The sequence below is a fragment of the Mus caroli genome, unplaced genomic scaffold, assembly GCF_978045245.1.
Source record: "Mus caroli unplaced genomic scaffold, Mus_caroli_1 scaffold_5, whole genome shotgun sequence".
Taxonomy (NCBI): domain Eukaryota; kingdom Metazoa; phylum Chordata; class Mammalia; order Rodentia; family Muridae; genus Mus; species Mus caroli.
Genome location: NW_028227260.1, coordinates 85,492,059 through 85,514,364, shown reverse-complemented (window position 1 = coordinate 85,514,364; position 22,306 = coordinate 85,492,059). Strand labels below are relative to the sequence as shown.

Genomic DNA, 22,306 nt, shown 5'->3' with positions numbered 1-22,306 from the left:
TCTCTAACATAAAGTGGGTATTACAGAGATTAAATGTATCCTTGTGTTTCCACTTGAAATCTGTAGATAAACAACAACATTTATAAATGAAAATTTTTTCAGATAACTTAGTTTTTCAAATGATTGCTTTACATCATGAGTCAATGAATAGTCCTATATTTTTTGAGAAATTACTGAATAAAAAGGGAATAATTATATATATATACATATATATATTCTTTTTCAAAAACCATACAAACAATACCCCTAAGAACTATTTTTAATGAAACTATGTGTTAGTCTTATAATGTATATTAACAATACATATTGTATTTAAAATTTATTTACAAGCATCTAGAGTACAAGTTATCCACAATCAACCCTCATTAAAACTTGGTCAGTTTTTCTGTTCTTTGAATCTTTTCTATTCTTTTGTTTATCTCTTTATTTGTTATTTCAGGATATTTATGTTCTTTGATAAGATTCATATCTAACAATTTCCAGTCTCAAATTAGATATGACCCTTCGAAACTTCATCAATAATTTAATGAGTTTGTTTGAAATTATTATATGCCAAACAGTTTTGAATATATTTTACATATTATATTTATTTATTTATTTATTTATTTATTTATTTATTTACTTTTTATAAGGTCATTGGTTTCCAGAGCATGTCTTTTTGACTGTGGCTTCATGGGATATTTATTTTGGTTTTCTTTGTAGAGGGTGTTAATTCTGAAAGTATCAGACAAGCTTCAGAACAACTGAACAGCCGGTGGACAGAATTCTGCCAATTGCTGAGTGAGAGAATTAACTGGCTAGAGTATCAAAGCAACATCATTACCTTTTATAATCAGCTACAACAATTGGAACAGATGACAACTACTGCTGAAAACTTGTTGAAAACCCAGTCTACCACCCTATCAGAGCCAACAGCAATTAAAAGCCAGTTAAAAATTTGTAAGGTAAGGTTTTCCTCCTTCCACTTTAAGCATGATCAAAAGGTGTTTCTTGGCAAATTGCAAGAGGGCCAAAGCAAACTCTGGTAATGAGAATTTCAACGCCCAAACATTGAGCTCTGTACAGTGAAGATCAAAATTTGTGAAGAATATCAGTTTAAATAAGTACTGAATTGATGTGATAATTCGAGTTGATTTATGCAATTTTTACATGGCTACTTGATTTTGTCAGTTTTACAGATGGGTGAGATAGGAAGCATAGAAAACATGTTTCTTATAAAAGACTAGGTAGTGCTCTGAAACTCTTTTCAGATGTAAAAAACCCTGTCACATTATGAAAAATTATATGCAAAACAAATAGCTAGAAAAAGCTTATGGGGTACAATGAGATAAAAGAGAAATCTATAAAACTAATGGCACATAGAAGACTGGAAATTTTGAGTAGTATTTCTTCTCAAAGAGATGTATTTCTAATGTCCTTGCTCTATAGATGAACCTCAAAGAAAGACCAAGTTAAGCCCAGCTATTCTCTCTCTAGAGCCACAAAGAAATGGTATAAACATTTTTGAAAACCCAGGAGAGAATGAGAGACTTATAATAAACACAGCCTTGATAGTGAACCCAAGGCTCCTGCATGGAAATAGAGCAAGAAAAATAACCAATTTTATCATCCTCCCTGCCTGAAGAATCTAGACATGGCTCCCCACTGAGTAGATTTAATTAGGAGGCAAAGAATAAGGAGGTCTGATCTGAAAATCTCCTGGGTCATGAGAAGAGAGAGAGCAAACAAGGTAGAAGTGGCACTAAAGGGTCCATGTAAGGAAATAAAAGAGCTCATGTTCAAGTAATAAAAATGAAGAATTAATAGTTCTGAAAAGAACTTGGCCTTCCTCAGTTCTTAGAGTTAGTGGCATGCTATTCATACAAAACAAGAACTTGATTAGAGGCTAAGTTAAATATACATGTATGTGTTTGTGTTTGTGTGTGTGTATATATATACATATATATATATATAGTATAGTATAAAGAGAAATTAATCTGTATGCTTTTAACAAGAATGGTTTAAGTGAAGGCTGTCTGGAGATGGGCAGCTGACAGTGCTGCCCTGGAAAAAACACTTAACTCAAATGTTACTGTGAAATATAAATAAGTTCTGAAACAAGGAAAAAAATTTTAATTTTCTTCTTTAGTTTCAGTAAATTTCCTACACAGTAAAGACACTCAAAAATATAGTTTTACAAAAAAGAATTCCCTGCAAAACATCTTTGCATTAATAAGCAAACATACAAACTATAGAATTTTATTTCTAGATATTTTAAAGAAGTCATTAGATATGCACTCACTGATAAGTGGATATTAGCCCAGAAACAGAACACCCAAGATACAATTTGCAAAACACAAGAAAATCAAGAAGAGGGAAGACCAATGGGTGGATACTTTATTCCTCCTTAGAATAGGGAACACAATACCCATGAAAGGAGTTACAGAGACAAAGTTTGGAGCTAAGATGAAAGGATGGACTATCCAGAGAATACCCCACCCGGGGATACATCCCATAATCAGTCACCAAACCCAGAGACTATTGCATATGCCAGAAAGATTTTGCTGAAGGAACCCTGTTATAGCTGTCCCGTATGAGGCTATGCCAGTGCCTGGCAAATACAGAAGTGGATGCTCAGAATCATCTATAAGATAGAACACAGGGCCGCCAATGGAGAAGCTAGAGAAAGCACCCAAGGAGCTGAAGAGGTCTGCAACCCTATAGGTGGAACAAAAATATGAACTAACCAGTACCCCCAGAGTTCATATCTCTAGCTGCATATGTAGCAGAAGATAGCCTAGTTGGCCATCGCTGGGAAGAGAGACTCCTTGGTATTGCAGACTTTATATGCCCCAGTACAGGGGAATGCCAGGGCCAAGAAGTAGGAGTGAGTGGGTAGGGGAGCAGGGCGGGGGGAGGGTATAAGGAACTTTCTGGATAGCATTTGAAATGTATATAAAGAAAATATAATAATAATAACAAAAATAAAGAAGATTTTAAAAACCTAGATAATAGAGCCTAGAGCCTGTTTTTCCATTTATCTGAAGTATAGTGCACAGGCAGTGTTTTTTCAACAAAAGCATGATGAAGACAGGTGTGGTGGTATAATTACTGGGTAACATCAGGAGGACTTTTTTTTTTTCATTCAATGAAAGCTCTTACAATATACGGAGGTCCTATCTTAATGAGCCAATATATAATGGTGGTATCACCTTACCTTCCTCATGAAATGCAGATGTAGGCAAAAGCTCCTATAAAATATGCTTGTATATGAACTTTTATATTAATTACCTATAATGTTTTGAAGAATGATAGTGTGTATATTTGCTAGCTTGCTGACAGAACAAGTAGCACAGACTGGATCCGATAAACAATGTGAATATTTTTACACAGTTCTGGAGGATCAAAAGTGTAAAATTAATTTCTGTCAGGATTCATTTCTGATCAGTGCTTTGTAGGTGACTGTCTACTCACTCCCAGGTATGTTCTAGACATTTCAAAATTCATGTGCATGGGCAGAATAGAAGAGTGAGAGAAACAGATCTTTCATTTTGTAAACAAACCAGCCCTATAATATTTATAAGTTAGTTACCTGCAACTTTTATTGTCTCCCCAAATTCCCTTTTCTAAATATAGTGTTAAGGTCTCAGCATATGTATTTTGAGGAGCCACAATTAAGTATAAAATTCTAAGATCTAGAAAAGATAAGGTGGACATTTCATTGACCCTGTTTTCATTGTATTTATCCAGAGTAAAGAAGATAGATGCTAGGCAAACAATTAAATAAAATATTGTAAGCACTACCATGGGTATCAAACTTTATACAATGTTGGAGAACAATGTTGGAGAACATTTAAAAGGAGAACATGATATAGACCGAAACCTTCAGGCAGCTTCCTTAATGGAGGAACATTGCACTGTGTATTTAGTATAACTTGATGTTAAATAAAGAATGATGTGGTCAGAAACTCCAGAAACATGGAAAAATAGAGCGCACACATGCAAAAATAGGCTTATGATATGAGTACTGAAAATAGATGGGTAATTGAGTCGGGTGTGAAACAGATGTGTCAAGGCTAACTTACTGGACAAAAGAACATAGAACTGAGAGAAATGAGCCTACTTTAATCTAGCTCACAAAAGGAAACCATAAACATATATTAAATATTCTGTTAATATGGAATTATTCAATATGAAACTATTTATTTACTACACTCACTAAGAAAGTTACCAATCCTGTTAGTACTGTTTCTCTCTCTCTCTCTCTCTCTCTCTCTCTCTCTCTCTCTCTCTCTCTCTCTCTCTCTCTCTCATCTTTTTCCTTTCTGTTTGAACTTTTGGTTTTTAAAATTTTATTAATTTGTATAAATAAAATATTAGTGGCATAAGAATACTGTCATTCACTGATGAACTAAGATTATATTAGTGAAATCATATTGGTGTTTGGTAATCAATTTCTTATTGAGTTCATTTCATTATTTACTTTGAACCTTTTAAAATATTAGAAGATGAATTAAGCTCATTCTCTAGTATAGCAGAGGCAAGAAAGCCTTCTCAGATTTGTAAGAAATACGTTTACATTTCCTGAGGGGGAAAAGGCTCCTATTTGGTGTTATTTAAATGTACTGAATTTCAATGTCAGATACACATTCATGGATGATGTCTTATTCTATGGAATAAGGACAACAATTCCCTTTCTGTAAACAATGGCTAATTGTTAACACGTTTTCTAAATTGAACAGTTCATTTCAAAATGAAAATTATGTCTTTAAAATTCAAATTCTAAAGTAAATTGTCAGTAGCAACTTCTCATTATATATTCTGAAATCAGAAGAAAATACCATTGCCCAGACAAAAGCATGGTCAGGCCTATCAACAGCAATACCCCAGTCCCTCATATCAACTTCTGAGTCAGTTAGGGTTTTACTGCTGTGAACAGACACCATGACCAAGGCAACTCTTATAAGGACAATATTTAATAGAGGCTGGCTTACAGATTGAGAAATTCAGTCCTGTATCATCAAGGCAGAAACATGGCAGTGTCCAGGCAAGCATGATGCAGGAGATGCTGAGAGTCCTCATCTTCACCTGAAGCTGCTAGCATAATACTCCCTTCCAGGTAGATAGGATGATGGCCTTAAGGCCCCACTGAGAGTTGCACATCTACTCCAAAAAGGCCATATATACTCTAACAGTACCTCACCTTCTAATAGTGCTGCTCCCTGGACCATGCATATACCAACCACAAAACCCTTTTATATTCTTGCCCCCATGAGAGAATTTGTAAGAAAACATACCTCAAATCAATAGTCATAAAATAGGATTCTCCAGATAAGCATACATGTATCCAAAATCAACAATTTATTTTGCCATTTTAGTCTGATTTCCGCTAAGCTCATATTTAAATTTAGTTACTAATTGCTATAATTTTAAAAATTTCCTCTCCATCTAATTAACATATGATCTCATTTTTAATTTTAATTATCATGATTTTTGCATATTAAGTACTAAATGAATCTAAGTACTTTAGAAAGTTAGCATAGACATGAATTGTAAGTAAGCAAGCATGGTAAAAATGCATTAAGAAGGAGAATTTAAAACTATTTGTTATGGTATAAGTAAACTATATAGGAAATAATATAAATTCATTACAACTTACTAAAATGACACTAAAATAATTATATAGCAAACAATATAACTGAAAAATACAAATCCCAAATTCAAATGGTATGAATAATTTAAAGTATTAATATTCATGAATAATTTAAAATATTAACTATTTATTCATGAGGAAGCCAATGTGGCAGAACCCCTTTTTGATGACCTGTATAGTAGTATTTGCTCAGGGATGGGGTGTCATTTTATTCAGGGTTTTAGGGACTTATTATTTACTTACTCCAGTAAATAATATTCCACCCCAACTTTGGTAGGAAATTAAACATAAACTCAATGGCTAGGAGGGGGATATTTTAAAGAGAACAGTTTGGGCAACCTAAGAAGTAGAGGAATGAAAGGTGGGAAAGATGAATAAAAACAACCAAGTTTTATTCAGGGCTTGTAGGAAACTGTCAAACAATAGAACACAATGGAAATATAAAAGGAAACTGGAAAAGAAAATCCATTAATATGTTTTATGTAGCCTTATTAGTCAAAACTATCATTGCAAGGTTTAATCAGCATTTAAGTGGTTATATTATAAATATTTCATGTTCTGCCTTCATAATTTAGTGTTCATTTTCATCTAATTAATGTACCTCAATTTATACTACCCACATTTGAGTTTCTTAGAACCACATGGAGCTAGAGAGTACTATAGTAGACTTGAAAGCATTGTACATGTATATTTATCATTCAAAGCAGTGTAAAGTTGATATTGAAAGCAGATTCTATGATTTGAATACTATTTATGACAGGAAAGTAGGTAACATGGACAGTTCCTAGTTAAAAGGGTAATTAATAATTGACTACTAAGAAGAAGAAATGTGACCTGATAAATTGAGAGATTATATCATATGTAAATATATATATATATATATATATATATATATATATATATATATTATTGGATAGGCACGATAATCTATATTATATAGAGATTTATAAATTCATATACTATATTAAGTATATGCTTTTTATATTTTACAAATATGAATAGAAAATTATCCACTCAATGACCTTAGAATTTAAAGACAATTTTGAAGAAAAAAAGATAAAAGAAAAATGTCTTTATATGATTTATTTTAGAAATTTTTAGTCAATTAAAATATGTTGCAAACAAACATGTCCATGTTCTTTAATAGTCTAAACGATAATATTCTGAAATTAAAGTATATCATATATGATGATCCAAAAGGAGCAAAGTGTTGTGGTCTTCTTAAATTGGTAAGTTGCATTACAATAGTATTATTAGGGATATTTCTTAAATATTTGTTAAGGACATTAACCTGATCTCCTATCACTTGCTATGAACAACTTTCTTTGTGAAAATATAGTGTATGCAAAGTTTCAAAGTTACATAGTTTTAATACTCTGAATTATGCTGCAGGATGAAGTCAACAGGCTGTCAGCTCTTCAGCCTCAAATTGAACAATTAAAAATTCAGACCCTACAACTGAAAGAAAAGGGACAGGGACCAATGTTTCTGGATGCAGACTTTGTGGCCTTCACTAATCATTTTAATCACATCTTTGATGGTGTGAGGGCCAGAGAGAAAGAGCTACAGACAAGTAAGTAAAAACACTTTTTTAATTGGATATTTTCTTTATTTACATTTCAAATGTTATCCCCTTTCCTGGTCCTCCACCCCTAAACCCTCTATCTCATCTCCCTTCCCACTGCTACTATGAGGGTGCTCTCCCACCTGCCCCACCCACTCCTACCTCCTGGCCCTGCATTCCCCTACACTGGAGCATCGAGCCTTCCCAGGACCCAGGGCCTCTCCTCTCATTAGTGCCTAACAAGGCCATCCTCTGCTACATTTGCAGCTGGAGTCAAGGTTCCCTCCATGTGTACTCCTTGGTTGGTGTTTTAGACCCTGGGAACTCTGGGGTGTCTGGTTGGTTGATATTACTGTTCCTTCTATGGGGTTGCAAACCCCTTCATCCCCTTCAGTCCGATTCTTTTAATGGGTTATGTGTGAATAAAATATTAAGAACTATAAACAATGGAATTTTCCTCTTTCCAAAAATACTCAAAATACTCACATTGTACAAGAAAATGCATCTTTTCTCACCTTCAACATTCTGATGCCTTTGGATAAAGGCAAATAAACCATATTTTTACAGATAAAACTTCTCCATAGTGGGTTATGAATTCCAGAATCAGGAGTTTTGAGCATTGTTAAAAATAAAGGACCAGTTCAGTAGACTTTCACAATATTTTCTTTTGTGTAGGTGGAGATATTTGTACAGGTATCTTTTGATGCTCTGTCAGGTCATCTGAGAACTACATCCTTGTGGGAACTGAATCTTAGGAAAGGACAAATTATCCTTTGGGCTATATTTTAATTTTGGAACTCAGTAATTACATAAATCCTCTTTTTATTTTCTTTGTTTTCTTAATGAAATAGAAGATAAAAGTAGAGCAATAATGCATGTGTTTTCTTCCTGATTGCCTTTGTAAATATTTTTTTAATGGTATTTAAAACATTTCTAGAGCCGGGTGTGGTGTCCCACGCCTTTAATCCCACCACTCGGGAGGCAGAGGCAGGCAGATTTCTGAGATTGATGCCAGCCTGGTCTACAAAGTGAGTTCCAGGACAGCCAGGGCTACACAGAGAAACCCTGTCTCAAAAAAACAAAAAACAAGAAACAAAAATAAAACCAAACAAAACAACAACAACAAAAAAACATTTCTAGAGAATTTGGATATGAATGAAGCCTTGCTAGTTTTTCTAGCTTCGTTTTATTTAAATAAAATTAAGTTTACAATATGCTTCTTTTTTCTTCTACTTTGTAAAACAGTTTTACTAAAGGGTTTATTTTTCTCTTAGGAAATCAGTCAGTAAAACTTTAAAATGATATCAGCTCCCTCTAGTGGATTGCAACATATTTGCTGATGAGCTTCAAATGAGTAAAAAAAAAAAAAAAATATATATATATATATATATATATTAATAATCTAGTTTTTCATTCATCTTAGCATCACTATATTTTATTTTTTCATTAATACATAAACTTCCTTTAAAATCAAATAATTGGAAAGTGTATTCTATATCTGAGCATCTTAACTAATTAGAAAGTTATTTTAATTCTCATATGCCTACTAGGTTCAATCTTCAGTTGAAAGGATTCAGGCATAGCCATATTGATAGCTGAGATTTTTATGTTACTATAATGTAAAAAAAATACTATTTATTTTGATTAAGTACTCATTGATATAATCATCATGCCATATAATCATTGGTATACACACGAAAATTATTTGTAAAACTTTTCTGACTTATGTTCCCAGCCTAGTGTGTCCTTGGAATCAACTGGGTGGTCAAGTGTCAAAAGTCATGTAGATGGGCTAGAAAGAAAGGCTCAATGGGGCACAGGGAGAACACATTTGCCACACAATCATATGTATAAGAGTATTTCTAATAATTTTGCCTACTCTTCTGGAAAACAACTATTGAAGCAAATGTGAAATACATTGCAAAAGAAAAGTATACCAAATGATAACATACATTCTGTTCATTTCAGTGTCTAGGTGTTTACTATGCCCTTATCATGGCATAATTACTGATGATCACAAGTCATTGATCTTGATTCATTTGCAAATTTATTGAGTTAGCAAATTATGGTTTGTGCTATAAAATTATTCAGCAGTATTTATGTCCTTATGAAACTTTGAAAATAGATTATTGAAACAAAAAAATCTGAATGATACTATCAAAGGTTGTAATAATACAAGAGTTAGGACATATAATACTGGAGAGATGTCCTTTGAACATAACATATAACATAACCAAGTGCTCTCTATGTACTAAATTAGAGAAAGTGTTTTGAGAGGAACAGAAACTAGGAAATTTGATCAAGGTTAAAGAAGAGACCAGGAAAAGTAAAGGAAGTCAGAAAGACCTAGCTTATTACCAGAAGGATGAAGACCAATTTAGTTTGACATTTGCTTTGTCCATGAGTGCTTGGTAAAATATTTATTTAGTGTAATTGAAGTGAATTGGATAACTATATCCATATTTCTGGAAAAAAGACTCCTGCTGATGAATAAAATAATAAATGGAATATAAGTTCAAAAAAACAGAAAAAAAAGGTGGAAATAATAGGGATGCTGTGTGAGATCACTTTGAAGTAGACTCATGACAAGGATAAAAATGACTATTAGATGGAGTCCCTAAGGAAGTAATATTGTAGATACAAGATCACCAATGTTATAGGGAATGACAATTCTCTTTTCCAGAGATAGGAAAATAAAATTTTATAACTATTAAAATGCTTTCTATGGTAATATATTCAAGATTTTTGACTTGTAACTAACGTTCAATTGTATGAAAATGAATTAAGGTTCTAAATAAGACGAATTGTAGTTAATTCTTATAGCTCTAAATTAAAAGTTTTGTCTAGTTTTTTTTTTTTTTACTTTATTATGTCTCAGTAAAAGACTTTTTTCATGTGTTCCTTTTTTTTTTCCCATCTGCTTATGTAGCTACTTACTATTATCTGTAAATATATAGATATTAAGATCTTAGCTTTAGGTAATGTATGCTATTTTAAAACAGAAGTAAATAGTCAATATATCATTCTCAATTTAACATTACTTTGGGTTGTTCCATAATGTAACAAATATGAATATATACTTCTCATTTATCAAATGTATAAATTATTTGCTTCCAAATATATATTTATGTTTAACTGAACACAACCATTGTAAATATGTATTATATATAATTATATAAATATAAATATATATAATATATACATACATACACACACACACACACACATATATATATATATATATATATTACAGGTTTATATTTAAACCCTGTACATACTGTATAACCACATCAGTGTCACATTCCTTTTTGAAGATACATATACAATTTTTATAATTTCCAATGTATTTGATAATAATTTTAGTTTTAAGGTGGGCTGCTGGACCGTGAGAGGAAGCCCTGTAAGGTCACGCTAAGGCTTGAAGCCCCGGATATCCTGAAGGGATACCCAGCGCCAAGCCCCTGTCACATAACCACAACCCCCCCCCCGTCTCCCCCAGAGAGAATTGTGGCTAACAGTCACATAGTGTAGTGCTGCCAAACCCCTCCACATGTAACTGAGGCATCCTTAATATCTCAGAACAAGCACCTACTGTCAGATTCCAAGCCACCCTCAAACTGTATATAAGAGCCTATTCAGAAGGAATAAAGGTGTGTGAGAATTGTTCTATTGTCTGAAAGCATCTGTCACAAGAGCTGTAATGCCGCCTAGGAAGAGAATGCTCTCCCAATTCTTTCACCACCAGAAGCTACACTGGCACTGCTCACTGGCTAGTCAGGCTGTGCAGGCTTAGTCCTACTTCACTCAGCTCAGTGCAGCCAGTACAGCATCTCAGAGCAACAGCTGCTTCTGGGGCAGCAGAGTCAGAGCAGTGGCAGCAGCAGCTATGGCAACAGCAGCAGAGGCAGCTGAGGCAATTCCACCTCCCTGTCATTCCCTTTCCCCTTCGATTGAAGCTTTCCACCTGGCTGGGCCAGAGATCTCCACTGAATAACCTCTGGTAACCAGACTGGCATTTATGTGTACATATTTATGTAGTACATTGTGAGAACATAATAATTCAGCACACGTATTTGATATACAATGATTAAACTGGAACCAAGACTGGATAATAAGAAATAAGCTCAATTTAATATTCTTTTGGAGGCATAAATAATATTTATTTCAATGCTCAGTGAAGGTACTTAATCACATGAACTAAAAACTTACATACAGCAAATGTCATCCTGAGTGCACAGCAGCAGTGCTTCACACAACCAACCAATGTATTGGCTCTGTCACACCATCCTATAGAAACACAAACACCCATCTGCTTACGCCAAATACCACTGTGGTCAAGGAAGTTACAAAGAAATTCTCAGGTACAATGCCCCACTATGAGAGCATTGCAGTAGCAACCCATCTGCTCTACAGGTGCAGCTGATTATGAATAATCGTCGAAACCTTTGCAATACTCACAGCTTCACGAACACATGACACAACTCATTTCACATTAGTAAACATATCTTAAGAGTTTCCTTCCTTCCTTCCTTCCTTCATTCCTGTCTGTCTTTCTGTTTTGTTTTTTGTTTTTTAAACAATTTTCATTTTGGGTAAAGTAAAATGTCCCTTATATACTTATATACAAACCCTAGCTAGTAGCTTCTCAAAATCTCTAGTTCTGGTTCTAACACATCTTTAAAGAGAAAAAAAGTCACTCAGTTGCCTGCCCTTTCACCACACTAAGAAACAGTAAGATTTAGGTCAGAAGTTCAGGCCACAACTACTGCCTATATCACATGCATAACCTTAGAACTTCTTGGTGTCAGATTACCTGTCTTTGCTAAAGGGCAATCCAGCCTACATTACCCAGAATATGTATACAACCCTTCAAAAAACAAAGACGTGCATGCCCATTTAAAATCCTAGTCATATTTATTTGCATATCCATCCAGGAGATATGTACACACTGAAAAATATAAAAAAATAATTTCTTTCCTTTTTCATTTTATGTATATATTTTACTGAAAATGAATCATTCAAATAAACATATGTAAAGATTGCTTTATATAAAGTATAGTTCTCTGCTATTTAACAATATAAAATGATTCCAATATAATTAGTCATTATAGGGCTAAATTCAAGAGTTGCAAACCATGACAGCAGTGAACAGTCCCTTTTACTATAGTCCATTTGAAAAGAAGTCAAGTAAATTTTGTAACAGATTACATAAACACTTGAGTCATGAGTGCACTAGGATGCACTACAGCCCTGCCTCCCCAGCGTTCTTTGTCTTACCTGGGTTGGACACTGAACTTCCTACTCACTTTTTAGTGGTTCTTCTTTCCATTAAGTTCTTGATCAACTTGATTTCCACACTCAATTATGCTGCACATATCCCATGGGAACAAGCTCTGCCAGTTCTGCCAAAGGAAAGATGTATCTAACTTCCTGGCTGAATTTTAAACTGATAAATGGTATTTTAACATCCAGAAATATTTGCATAAACCAAGAATGGTGAAAAATGATTAGAAACTTTAGGTTTTTCCTTAATCATCTATCAATTTGCTGGTATCATCTTCTGAACCATCCCAGACCAAACAATTTCCTTCAAGTGGTTGCACCATTTAAGTCATGTAGTTCTCTGATACCAAGAGCTCTAACATGCCAATAACATATTTAAAGAGGTTGTCCATTAAATATCTATAGTTAGACTGACCACTTTCAGACTAAAAACAGACAGAAAATACAACAATGGAATTTAAGCCATTCCCATAATAAATTCCATGGGTAATACCTTTTGTATAGAGTTTGGTTGCCTACATAGTCACACTGTAGTCCTGCTCTCCAATTCTGAACATGTGCAGTGGCATCAATATTTTTCTTCTGCAGCTGTGTATTCAGTAATGGAGCCTTTCCTAATGACTTCAGTAGTTTTAGTATGGGAAGATCATCTTCCTACTCAACTTATCATTGTTCTCTGATTGGGTAAACTAAGCCTTCCAGGTTAACTTCACCTTCATCTAAATCATCCGACTTCACAGAGCCTTCATTAGGATCCAAGATCAGGCTGATGTCTGATGCTATTAGTTTCTTACTTTGTTTCCATTAACTTCTAATGAGCCAGGCTGGCTATGTGGCAGAGTTACATCTGGTATATCTGCTTCAATGCTATCATATTCTGGTAAATGTATAAGAAAATCTTCATCCTGCCATTCTTCTTTTAACACCACTCTTTTCACCCTTAGCCTGGATTCAATGACAACTTACAGCTCTTGGCAAAGACCCTGGATTAAGCTATGGGTCCCCAAATCCCTGTCCTGTTTGCCCCACCAGGTTGGTAACATGAGGCTGACTTCCAGGTCACAGAAAATGGCACAGGGCCGATCCCTCTGCCCTTACTTCTGTGTGAAGAGGCCCAGCGTTTCTCAGAAGATCTCAGCTCCAGTTTAATATTTTTATATGGTGAATCTAATGTTGAAGTTTTCTTTAACATAACCTACATATTTTACCAACCCTGGTATAATTGTTGTGTGTAATTTGTTATATTTATACTTCAACAATGAAATATATGTATAACTAACAAATGAGATTAAAAGACTTTAGAATTTAATGAAAATGAAGGAACAACATACCTAATGAAAGCAGTGCAAAGAGGAAAACTTGGAGCTCTGAGTGCCTTCATAAAGACATTGGAGAAATCCTACACAAGCAGCTTAAAAGCACACCTAAAAGCTCTAGAACGAAAGAACAAATACACCCAAGAGGAGTAGATGGCAGGAAACAATCAAACTCAGGGCTGAAATCAACCAAGTAGAAACAAAGAGAACTATTCAAAGAATTAATAAAACCAAGAGCTGGGTCCTTGAGAAAATCAACAAAATATATAAACCCTTAGCCAAACCAACTAGAGGGCACAGAGACAGTATCCAAATTAACAAACTCAGAAATGAAAAGGGAGAAATAACAATGGAAACTGAAGAAATAAAAAAAAAACATCAGATCCTACTACAAAAGCCTATACTCAAAAAAACTATAAAATCGAGATGAAACACATGATTTTCTAGACAGATACCAGGTACCAAAGTTAAAATCAGGATTAGATAAGCCATCTAAACCCAACCTCAAAGGAAATGAAAGAAATCATTAAAAATCTTAAAAACAAATAAAGTCCAGGGCCAGATGATTTCAGTACAGAATTCTATCAAACCTTCAAAGAAAACCTAATACCAATACTTCGCAAAATAGAAACAGAAAGAACACTACCTAATTAGTTCTATGAAGTCATAGTTACACTGACACCTAAACCACACAAAGACCCACCAAAGAAAGAGAACTTCAGACCAATTTTGCTTATGAATATCAATGAAAAACATTCAATAAAATTTTTGCAAACTGAATCCATGAATACATTAAAACCATCATTCACCATAATCAGGTAAGTTTCATCCCAGAGATGCAAGGTTGATTCAATATACAAAAATCCACTATCATAATCTACTATATAAACAAACACTATATAAAAGGGAAAAAAAGCACATGATCATCTCATTAGATGATTAAAAAAAAACCTGATAATATGCAGCACACCTTCATGCTAAAAGGCTTGGAAAAATCATGAATTCAAGGCCAATACCTAAACATAATAAGAGCAATATGCAGCAATCCAATAACCAACATCAAACTAAATGGAGAGAAATTTGAAGCAATCCCACTAAAATCAGGGACAAGAAAATGATGCCCACTCTCCTCGTATTTCTTCTGTTACTACTTGAAGTTCTAGCCAGAGCAATTAGACAACTAAATGAGGTCAAAGGGATACAAATATAAAAGGAAGAGATCAAGATATCACTATTTGCAGATGATATGATAGTATACACATGCAACTCCCAAAATTCTACCAGAGAACACCTACAGCTGATAAACAACTGCAACAAAGTGGCAGAATATAAAATTAACTCAAACAAATCAGTAGCCGTCCTCTACACAAAGGATAAACAGGCTGAGAAAGAAATTAGGGAAACAACACCCTTCACAATAGTCACAAACAATATAAAATACCTTAGTGTGATTCTAACTAAGGAAGTGAAAGATCTGTATGATAAGAACTTCAAGTCTCTGAAGAAAGAAATTGAAAAAGATCTCAGAAGATGGAAAGATCTCCCATGCTCATGGATTGGCAGGATTAATATAGTAAAAATGGCCATCTTACCAAAAGCAATCTACAAATTCAATCCAATCCCCATCAATTCTTCACAGAGACAGAAAGAGCAATTCTCAATTTCATCTGGAATAACAAAGAAACCCAGGTTAGCAAAAGAAAAAATCTCAACAATAAAAGAACTGTGGGAATCACCATCCCTGAGCAAACTGAGCAATAGTGATAAAAACCACATAGTATTGGTACAGAGACAGGTAGATCAGTGGAACAGAATTGAAGACCCAAAAATAAACCCACACACCCATGGTCACTTGATGTTTGAAAAAGAAGAGAAAATTATACAATGAAAAAAGGAAAGTATTTTCAATTAATGGTATAGGTTCAACTGGTGGTCAATATGCAGAAGAGAAGATTTGTCTTGAAACTCAATAGTATTTGAATGTTCTCATAGATGAAAATACTTTAATAATAATAATAATAATAATTCTTCAGTCATTCAAACTCTTAGGAGGATATTTGCTTTCTCTTATTGCAGAACTATAGTGTGTATAATTACTTTTGGGTAGAACTTAGATTATTCTAATATTTTTCTTTAGAATTCTGTTCATTCATTTGTACCTGATATGAAATTATTTTCCTGCCCTTACTTTCTTTCCTTCTTTTTCTGCAACTGCCTCTGTCACTTTCAGTGTAGTCCACATATGTTTCTCTAATGCTCACTCAAATAGGTATTATTTTTCAGTAATTATTAGTTCATAGCTGGATTCAGCAATTACAATTTAAATATCCAGAGATATTTAGAGCTTCACTAGCTGCATTCCTGGTGCTCCAAGCATGTAGGAAGTAATTGCCTAAATAGGAAATCATAAACAGATTCCATTGTTTATTTCTTCCAAACATATTCTCATCCACATTTCTACCGATGATGTCTAAACTAAAAAACTTAAGGGATTCACTGAATGTACAAAATCTACAGTTACATCTACATCTAGGTTTTATTAAATGAAGAATATCATTTCCTAATTGTCATGCTAACCAGCCTATGTATATAAAAATGAGGAGAAATTATTCTGTTATGTGTCATAAAGTTTTGCCAGTCTCTTACTAATAAAAGCACTATTACTGATCTCTGCTGATCTCTGTATGCATAATTCTTTACCCTGACATATATTCATCATCTGAATACTATTTAAATGATTAATAAAATGTCTGGCAAACTTCTAATATATGTAATTTATTTTCCTTAACCACTACTGTGGCAGAAACATAAATTCTTTTCTAAAATATAAATATTCATGTTAAATTAAATCAATCTGTATGAAATCTATGACCTATCCAGCAAATATCTTAAAAACTACTATTTGGCTATCTCAGACCTTTGCCACATTATAATTAATGTCTCCATGCACTGTCACTATTCACCAGACTCCTGTGTTTATGAATAAACAAATTTTCTGATCAATTGTGAAAAGAAATTCAATGTTTATATGAATTAAAAAACTAAGTCTGGGGTTAGTGGTTAAACATGCTACATTAGTTATCAAGAATATACAGTGCTCCTGACAAGGACCTGAATTCAATTATCAGCACCTATGTTCTGCCACATACAACTACTTGTAACTCCAGCTACAGAGGATCTGATGAATTATTCTTATGGCACATGTTGCATGGACTATCTTTCTCACACACATACACACAGGTATAGACATACACACACAGATACAGACACACACACACCAGGGACAATATAGATTTAAAAAATAACAAAATTAAAATCTTACAAAATAATGAGCTTGTAAGCACCAAATAGGTTTTAAAAGAAAATAAAATTGGGGGGCTGGTGAGATGGCTCAGTGGGTAAGAGCACCCGACTGCTCTTCCGAAGGTCCAGAGTTCAAATCTCAGCAACCACATGGTGGCTCACAACCATCCATAACGAGATCTGGCGCCCTCTTCTGGAATGTCTGAAGACAGCTACAGTGTACTTACATATAATAAATAAATCCAAATAAATAAATAATAATAATAAATAAATAAATAAATAAATCCATATAATAAATAAAAACCAAAGTTAAATCAAGATCAGGTTAATGATCTAAACAGTCCCATATCCCCTAAAGAAATAGAAGCAGTCATTAATAGTCTCCCAACCAAGAAAAGCCCAGGACCAGATGGGTTTAGCACAGAGTTCTATCAAACCTTCAAAGAAGAACTAATCCCAGTTCTTCACAAACTATTCCACAAAATACAATCAGAAGGTACTCTACCCAACTCATTCTATGAAGCCACAATCACTCTGATACCTAAACCACATAAAGACCCAACAAAAATAGAGAACTTCAGACCAATTTCCCTTATGAATATTGATGCAAAAATCCTCAATAAAGTTCTCGCTAACCGAATTCAAGAACACATCAAAACAATCATCCATCCTGACCAAGTAGGATTCATCCCAGGGATGCAAGGATGGTTCAATATACGAAAATCCATCAATGTAATCCATTATATAAACAAACTCAAAGACAAAAACCACATGATCATCTCGTTAGATGCTGAAAAAGCATTTGACAAAATCCAACACCCATTCATGATAAAAGACTTGGAATGATCAGGAATTCAAGGCCCATACCTAACCATGATAAAAGCAATATACAGCAAACCAGTAGCCAACATCAAAGTAAATGGTGAGAAGCTGGAAGCAATCCCACAAAAATCAGGGACTAGACAAGACTACCCACTCTCTCCCTACCTATTCAACAGTGTACTTGAAGTCCTAGCCAGAGCAATTAGACAACAAAAGGAGATCAAGGGGATACAAATCAGAAAAGAAGAAGTCAAAATATCACTTTTTGCAGATGATATGATAGTATACATAAGTGACCCTAAAAATTCCACCAGAGAACTCCTAAGCCTGATAAATAGCTTCAGTGACGTAGCTGGATATAAAATTAACTCAAGCAAGTCAATGGCCTTTCTCTACACAAAGGATAAACAAGCAGAGAAGGAAATTAGGGAAACAACACCCTTCTCAATAGTCACAAACAATATAAAATACCTTGGCGTGACTCTAACTAAGGAAGTGAAAGATCTGTATGACAAGAACTTCAAGTCCCTGAAGAAAGAAATTAAAGAAGATCTCAGAAGATGGAAAAACCTCCCATGCTCATGGATTGGCAGGATCAACATTGTAAAAATGGCTATCTTGCCAAAAGCAATCTACAGATTCAATGCAATCCCCATCAAAAGTCCAACTCAATTCTTCAACGAATTGGAAAGGGCAATCTGCAAATTCATCTGGGACAACAAAAAACCTAGGATAGCAAAAACTCTTCTCAAGGATAAAAGAACCTCTGGAGGAATCACCATGCCTGACCTAAAGCTGTACTACAGAGCAATTGTGATAAAAACTGCATGGTACTGGTATAACGACAGACAAGTAGACCAATGGAACAGAATTGAAGACCCTGAGATCAACCCACATACCTATGTTCACTTGATCTTTGATAAGGGAGCAAAAACCATCCAGTGGAAAAAAGACAGCATTTTCAACAAATGGTGCTGGCACAACTGGCAGTTATCATGTAGAAGAATGCGAATTGATCCATTCCTATCTCCTTGTACCAAGGTCAAATCTAAGTGGATTAAGGAACGCCACATAAAACCAGAGACACTGAAACTTATAGAGGAGAAAGTAGGGAAAAGCCTCGAAGATATGGGTACAGGGGGAAAATTCCTGAATAGAACAGCAAAGGCTTGCGCTGTAAGATCGAGAATTGATAAATGGGACCTCATAAAGTTGCAAAGCTTCTGCAAGGCAAAAGACACCGTCAATAAGACAAAAAGATCACCAACAGATTGGGAAAGGATCTTTACCTATCCTAAATCAGATAGGGGACTAATATCCAATATATATAAGGAACTCAAGAAGGTGGACTCCAGAAAATCAAATAACCCCGTTAAAAAATGGGGCTCAGAACTGAACAAAGAATTCTCACCTGAGGAATACCGAATGGCAGAGAAGCACCTGAAAAAATGTTCAACATCCTTAATCATCAGGGAAATGCAAATCAAAACAACCCTGAGATTCCACCTCACACCAGTCAGAATGGCTAAGATCAAAAATTCAGGTGACAGCAGATGCTGGCGAGGATGTGGAGAAAGAAGAACACTCCTTCATTGTTGGTGGGATTGCAAGTTTGTACAACCACTCTGGAAATCAGTTTGGCGGTTCCTCAGAAAATTGGACATAATACTACCAGAGGATCCAGCAATACCTCTCCTGGGCATATATCCAGAAGATGTTCCAACCGGTAAGAAGGACACATGCTCCACTATGTTCATAGCAGTCTTATTTATAATAGCCAGAAGCTGGAAAGAACCCAGATGCCCCTCAACAGAGGAATGGATACAGAAAATGTGGTACATTTACACAATGGAGTACTACTCAGCTATTAAAAGGAATGAATTTATGAAATTCCTAGGCAAATGGATGGATCTGGAGGTCATCATTCTGAGTGAGGTAACATATTCACAAAGGAACTCACACAATATGTACTCACTGATAAGTGGATATTAGCCCAAAAACTTAGGATACCAAAGATATAAGATACAATTTGTTAAATGCATGAAACTCAAGAAGAACGAAGACCAAAGTGTGGACACTGTGCCCCTTCTTGGAATTGGGAACAAAACACCCATGGAAAGAGTTACAGAGATAAAGTTTGGAGCTGTGAAGAAAGGATGGACCATCTAAAGACTGCCATATCTAGGCATCCATCCCATAATCAGCTTCCAAACGCTGACACCATTGCATACACTAGCAAGATTTTGCTGAAAGGACCCAGATATAGCTGTCTCTTGTGAGACAATGCTGGGACCTAGCAAACACAGAAGTGGATGCTCACAGTCAGCTATTGGATGGATCACAGGGCCCCCAATGGAGGAGCTAGAGAAAGTACCCAAGGAGCTAAAGGGAACTGCAACCCCATAGGTGGATCATTATTATGAACTAACCAGTACCCCAGAGCTCTTGTCTCTAGCTGCAGTTGTATCAAAAGATGGCCTAGTAGGCCATCACTGGAAAGAGAGGCCCATTGGACTTGCCAACTTTATATGCCCCAGTACAGGGGAATGCCAGGGCCAAGGGGTGGGGGTGGGTGGGTGGGGGACTGGTGGAGGGAGTGTATTGGGGACTTTTTGGATAGCATTGGAAATGTAATTGAGGAAATTACCTAATAAAAAAAATTAAAAATAAATTAAAAAAAATAAAAATAAAATAAAATAGAAACTTAAGTTTAAAAAATAAAAAAAAAGAGAAAGAAAAGAAAATTGGATATTAACCCTTAAGTAAGTGTTCACATATTTAAGGCCAATCTCCATTTCTGGTATTTCAGTCTGAATTTTTAAAGATCATACACTAAAACCATCACAATCTTTAGAACTTCCCATTAATTGATAAGTCAGAGAGCTTCTAATTTTCTCATGTAATATACAGGGAATCATAAATGGGAGTTATAAATATTACAAAATAAAAATATTCACATAATTTCATTTTCAAATAGTGAAATGAATTTAGATTTGCCGAATGATTATTTTTTCTTTTCATAATGTATATGAATGCCGTGCATGCACGTGGCTGTGTATGTTTACCTGTGTGGGTACATACACCTCGGTCTGACTGAATTCAATGCCAGAAATCCCTCTTAATCACCCCTACACTTTTCAGGATCTATCAGTAGCTTGCCGATATAGCTGTTCACCTGGTCCAGTGTATGTCTAAGTATCTTTCTTTCTGACATCCAAGGCTAGTAATTTCATGATAGCTATCATAAGTACCCACCATTTACATGAGTTACTTTGCCCTTCACACTTGAAGCACTGAACCATTTTTCCATCTCATCTTCATTATTTTAGTGTATGAAGAAAGCACTACTTCTGATTTGAAATAATTCTGTTATATTCCTTCAGGGATACATTTGCATTAGATTATCCTATCTTTAATTATCATTTTATTCTTTTATTCTGTATTTCATTCAATATGTTTAATTCTGAGACATCATCACATTTTTATTTTGTTGTGCCATTTAATTTGCTATGAAATCTATCCACTTAATTCTTTCAAAGTAGTATACTTTATTCTGCATTAATGTGCTTTTATTATCCTTAAGCTATGTTGCATGATTACATTTTAAGATAGTATCTCATGTGCCCGAGACTTCCTCAAACTTTGTTGTGTAGATAAGACTCTGCTTGTACTCTCGATCCTCTTGTCTCCACTTTCTAATTTCCAGTATTACAGACATGTGCCAACATGTCCAACATATTACTTTTTGGTTTCTAATTCTTGGCTAAGTTCTCAATAAATGTTCAGGTTCTGTATAGGTTTTTTTTTTTTTAATTCTTTCTAACAGATTTGTATATATAGAAAAACTGAAAAAGTAATGACTGCTTTTCATTAGTGGTTTTGGTTATGCCAGATAGCTTTGTTTAATATGCTGCATCTGATTATTATTAGAAAAATATAGTTGCCTATCTTTTCCAGAACAAATTACATTAATTTCAATGGCTTTAATAATATGTAGCTTACTGGTTTATCATACTAGATGATAGGAATTTCTATTAGAGTTCATGATGCATGTTAATCATATATAAATAGGTTTAATTTAGTAAAATGGGTAATAGTATTGTTTCTCCTAAGACAAAATCACCACAGGGATGATAGTTTTCAGTATTGGATATACTTCTGTCTTCAAATAGAAGCTATATGATGTTGCTAAAAAAATACTCAGCATCTAACTCTATTTCCCATCCTTACAAATGAATATATTTACTCAGAGTTTGGTGTGCTGATTTGAAAATTCAAAATATCTCATAAATGTTCTTAGTATTCCAGACATTTTAGGTAAGAAGGCGGCTTCATAGTAGCAACTAGACTCCATTATATTTCAAGCATACATACTCGTTAATACTT

The 22,306-nt window shown here is 34.5% G+C and overlaps 1 protein-coding gene and 1 pseudogene across 3 annotated transcripts in view; one reads left to right on the top strand and one right to left on the bottom strand.

Moving 5' to 3' along the window:
• Positions 1-22,306, top strand: part of Dmd (dystrophin) — a 2,436,643-nt gene that overhangs the window by 945,589 nt on the left and 1,468,748 nt on the right. For all 3 annotated transcript variants that reach the window (XM_085838134.1, XM_085838135.1, XM_029473188.1), the window contains exons 20-21: positions 703-944; positions 7,025-7,205. In XM_085838134.1, coding sequence (XP_085694260.1) covers positions 703-944; positions 7,025-7,205 — 423 coding nt within the window. The remainder of the gene's footprint in view (positions 1-702; positions 945-7,024; positions 7,206-22,306) is intronic.
• LOC110287012 (BCL2/adenovirus E1B 19 kDa protein-interacting protein 2-like) lies at positions 12,506-13,860 on the bottom strand (annotated as a pseudogene).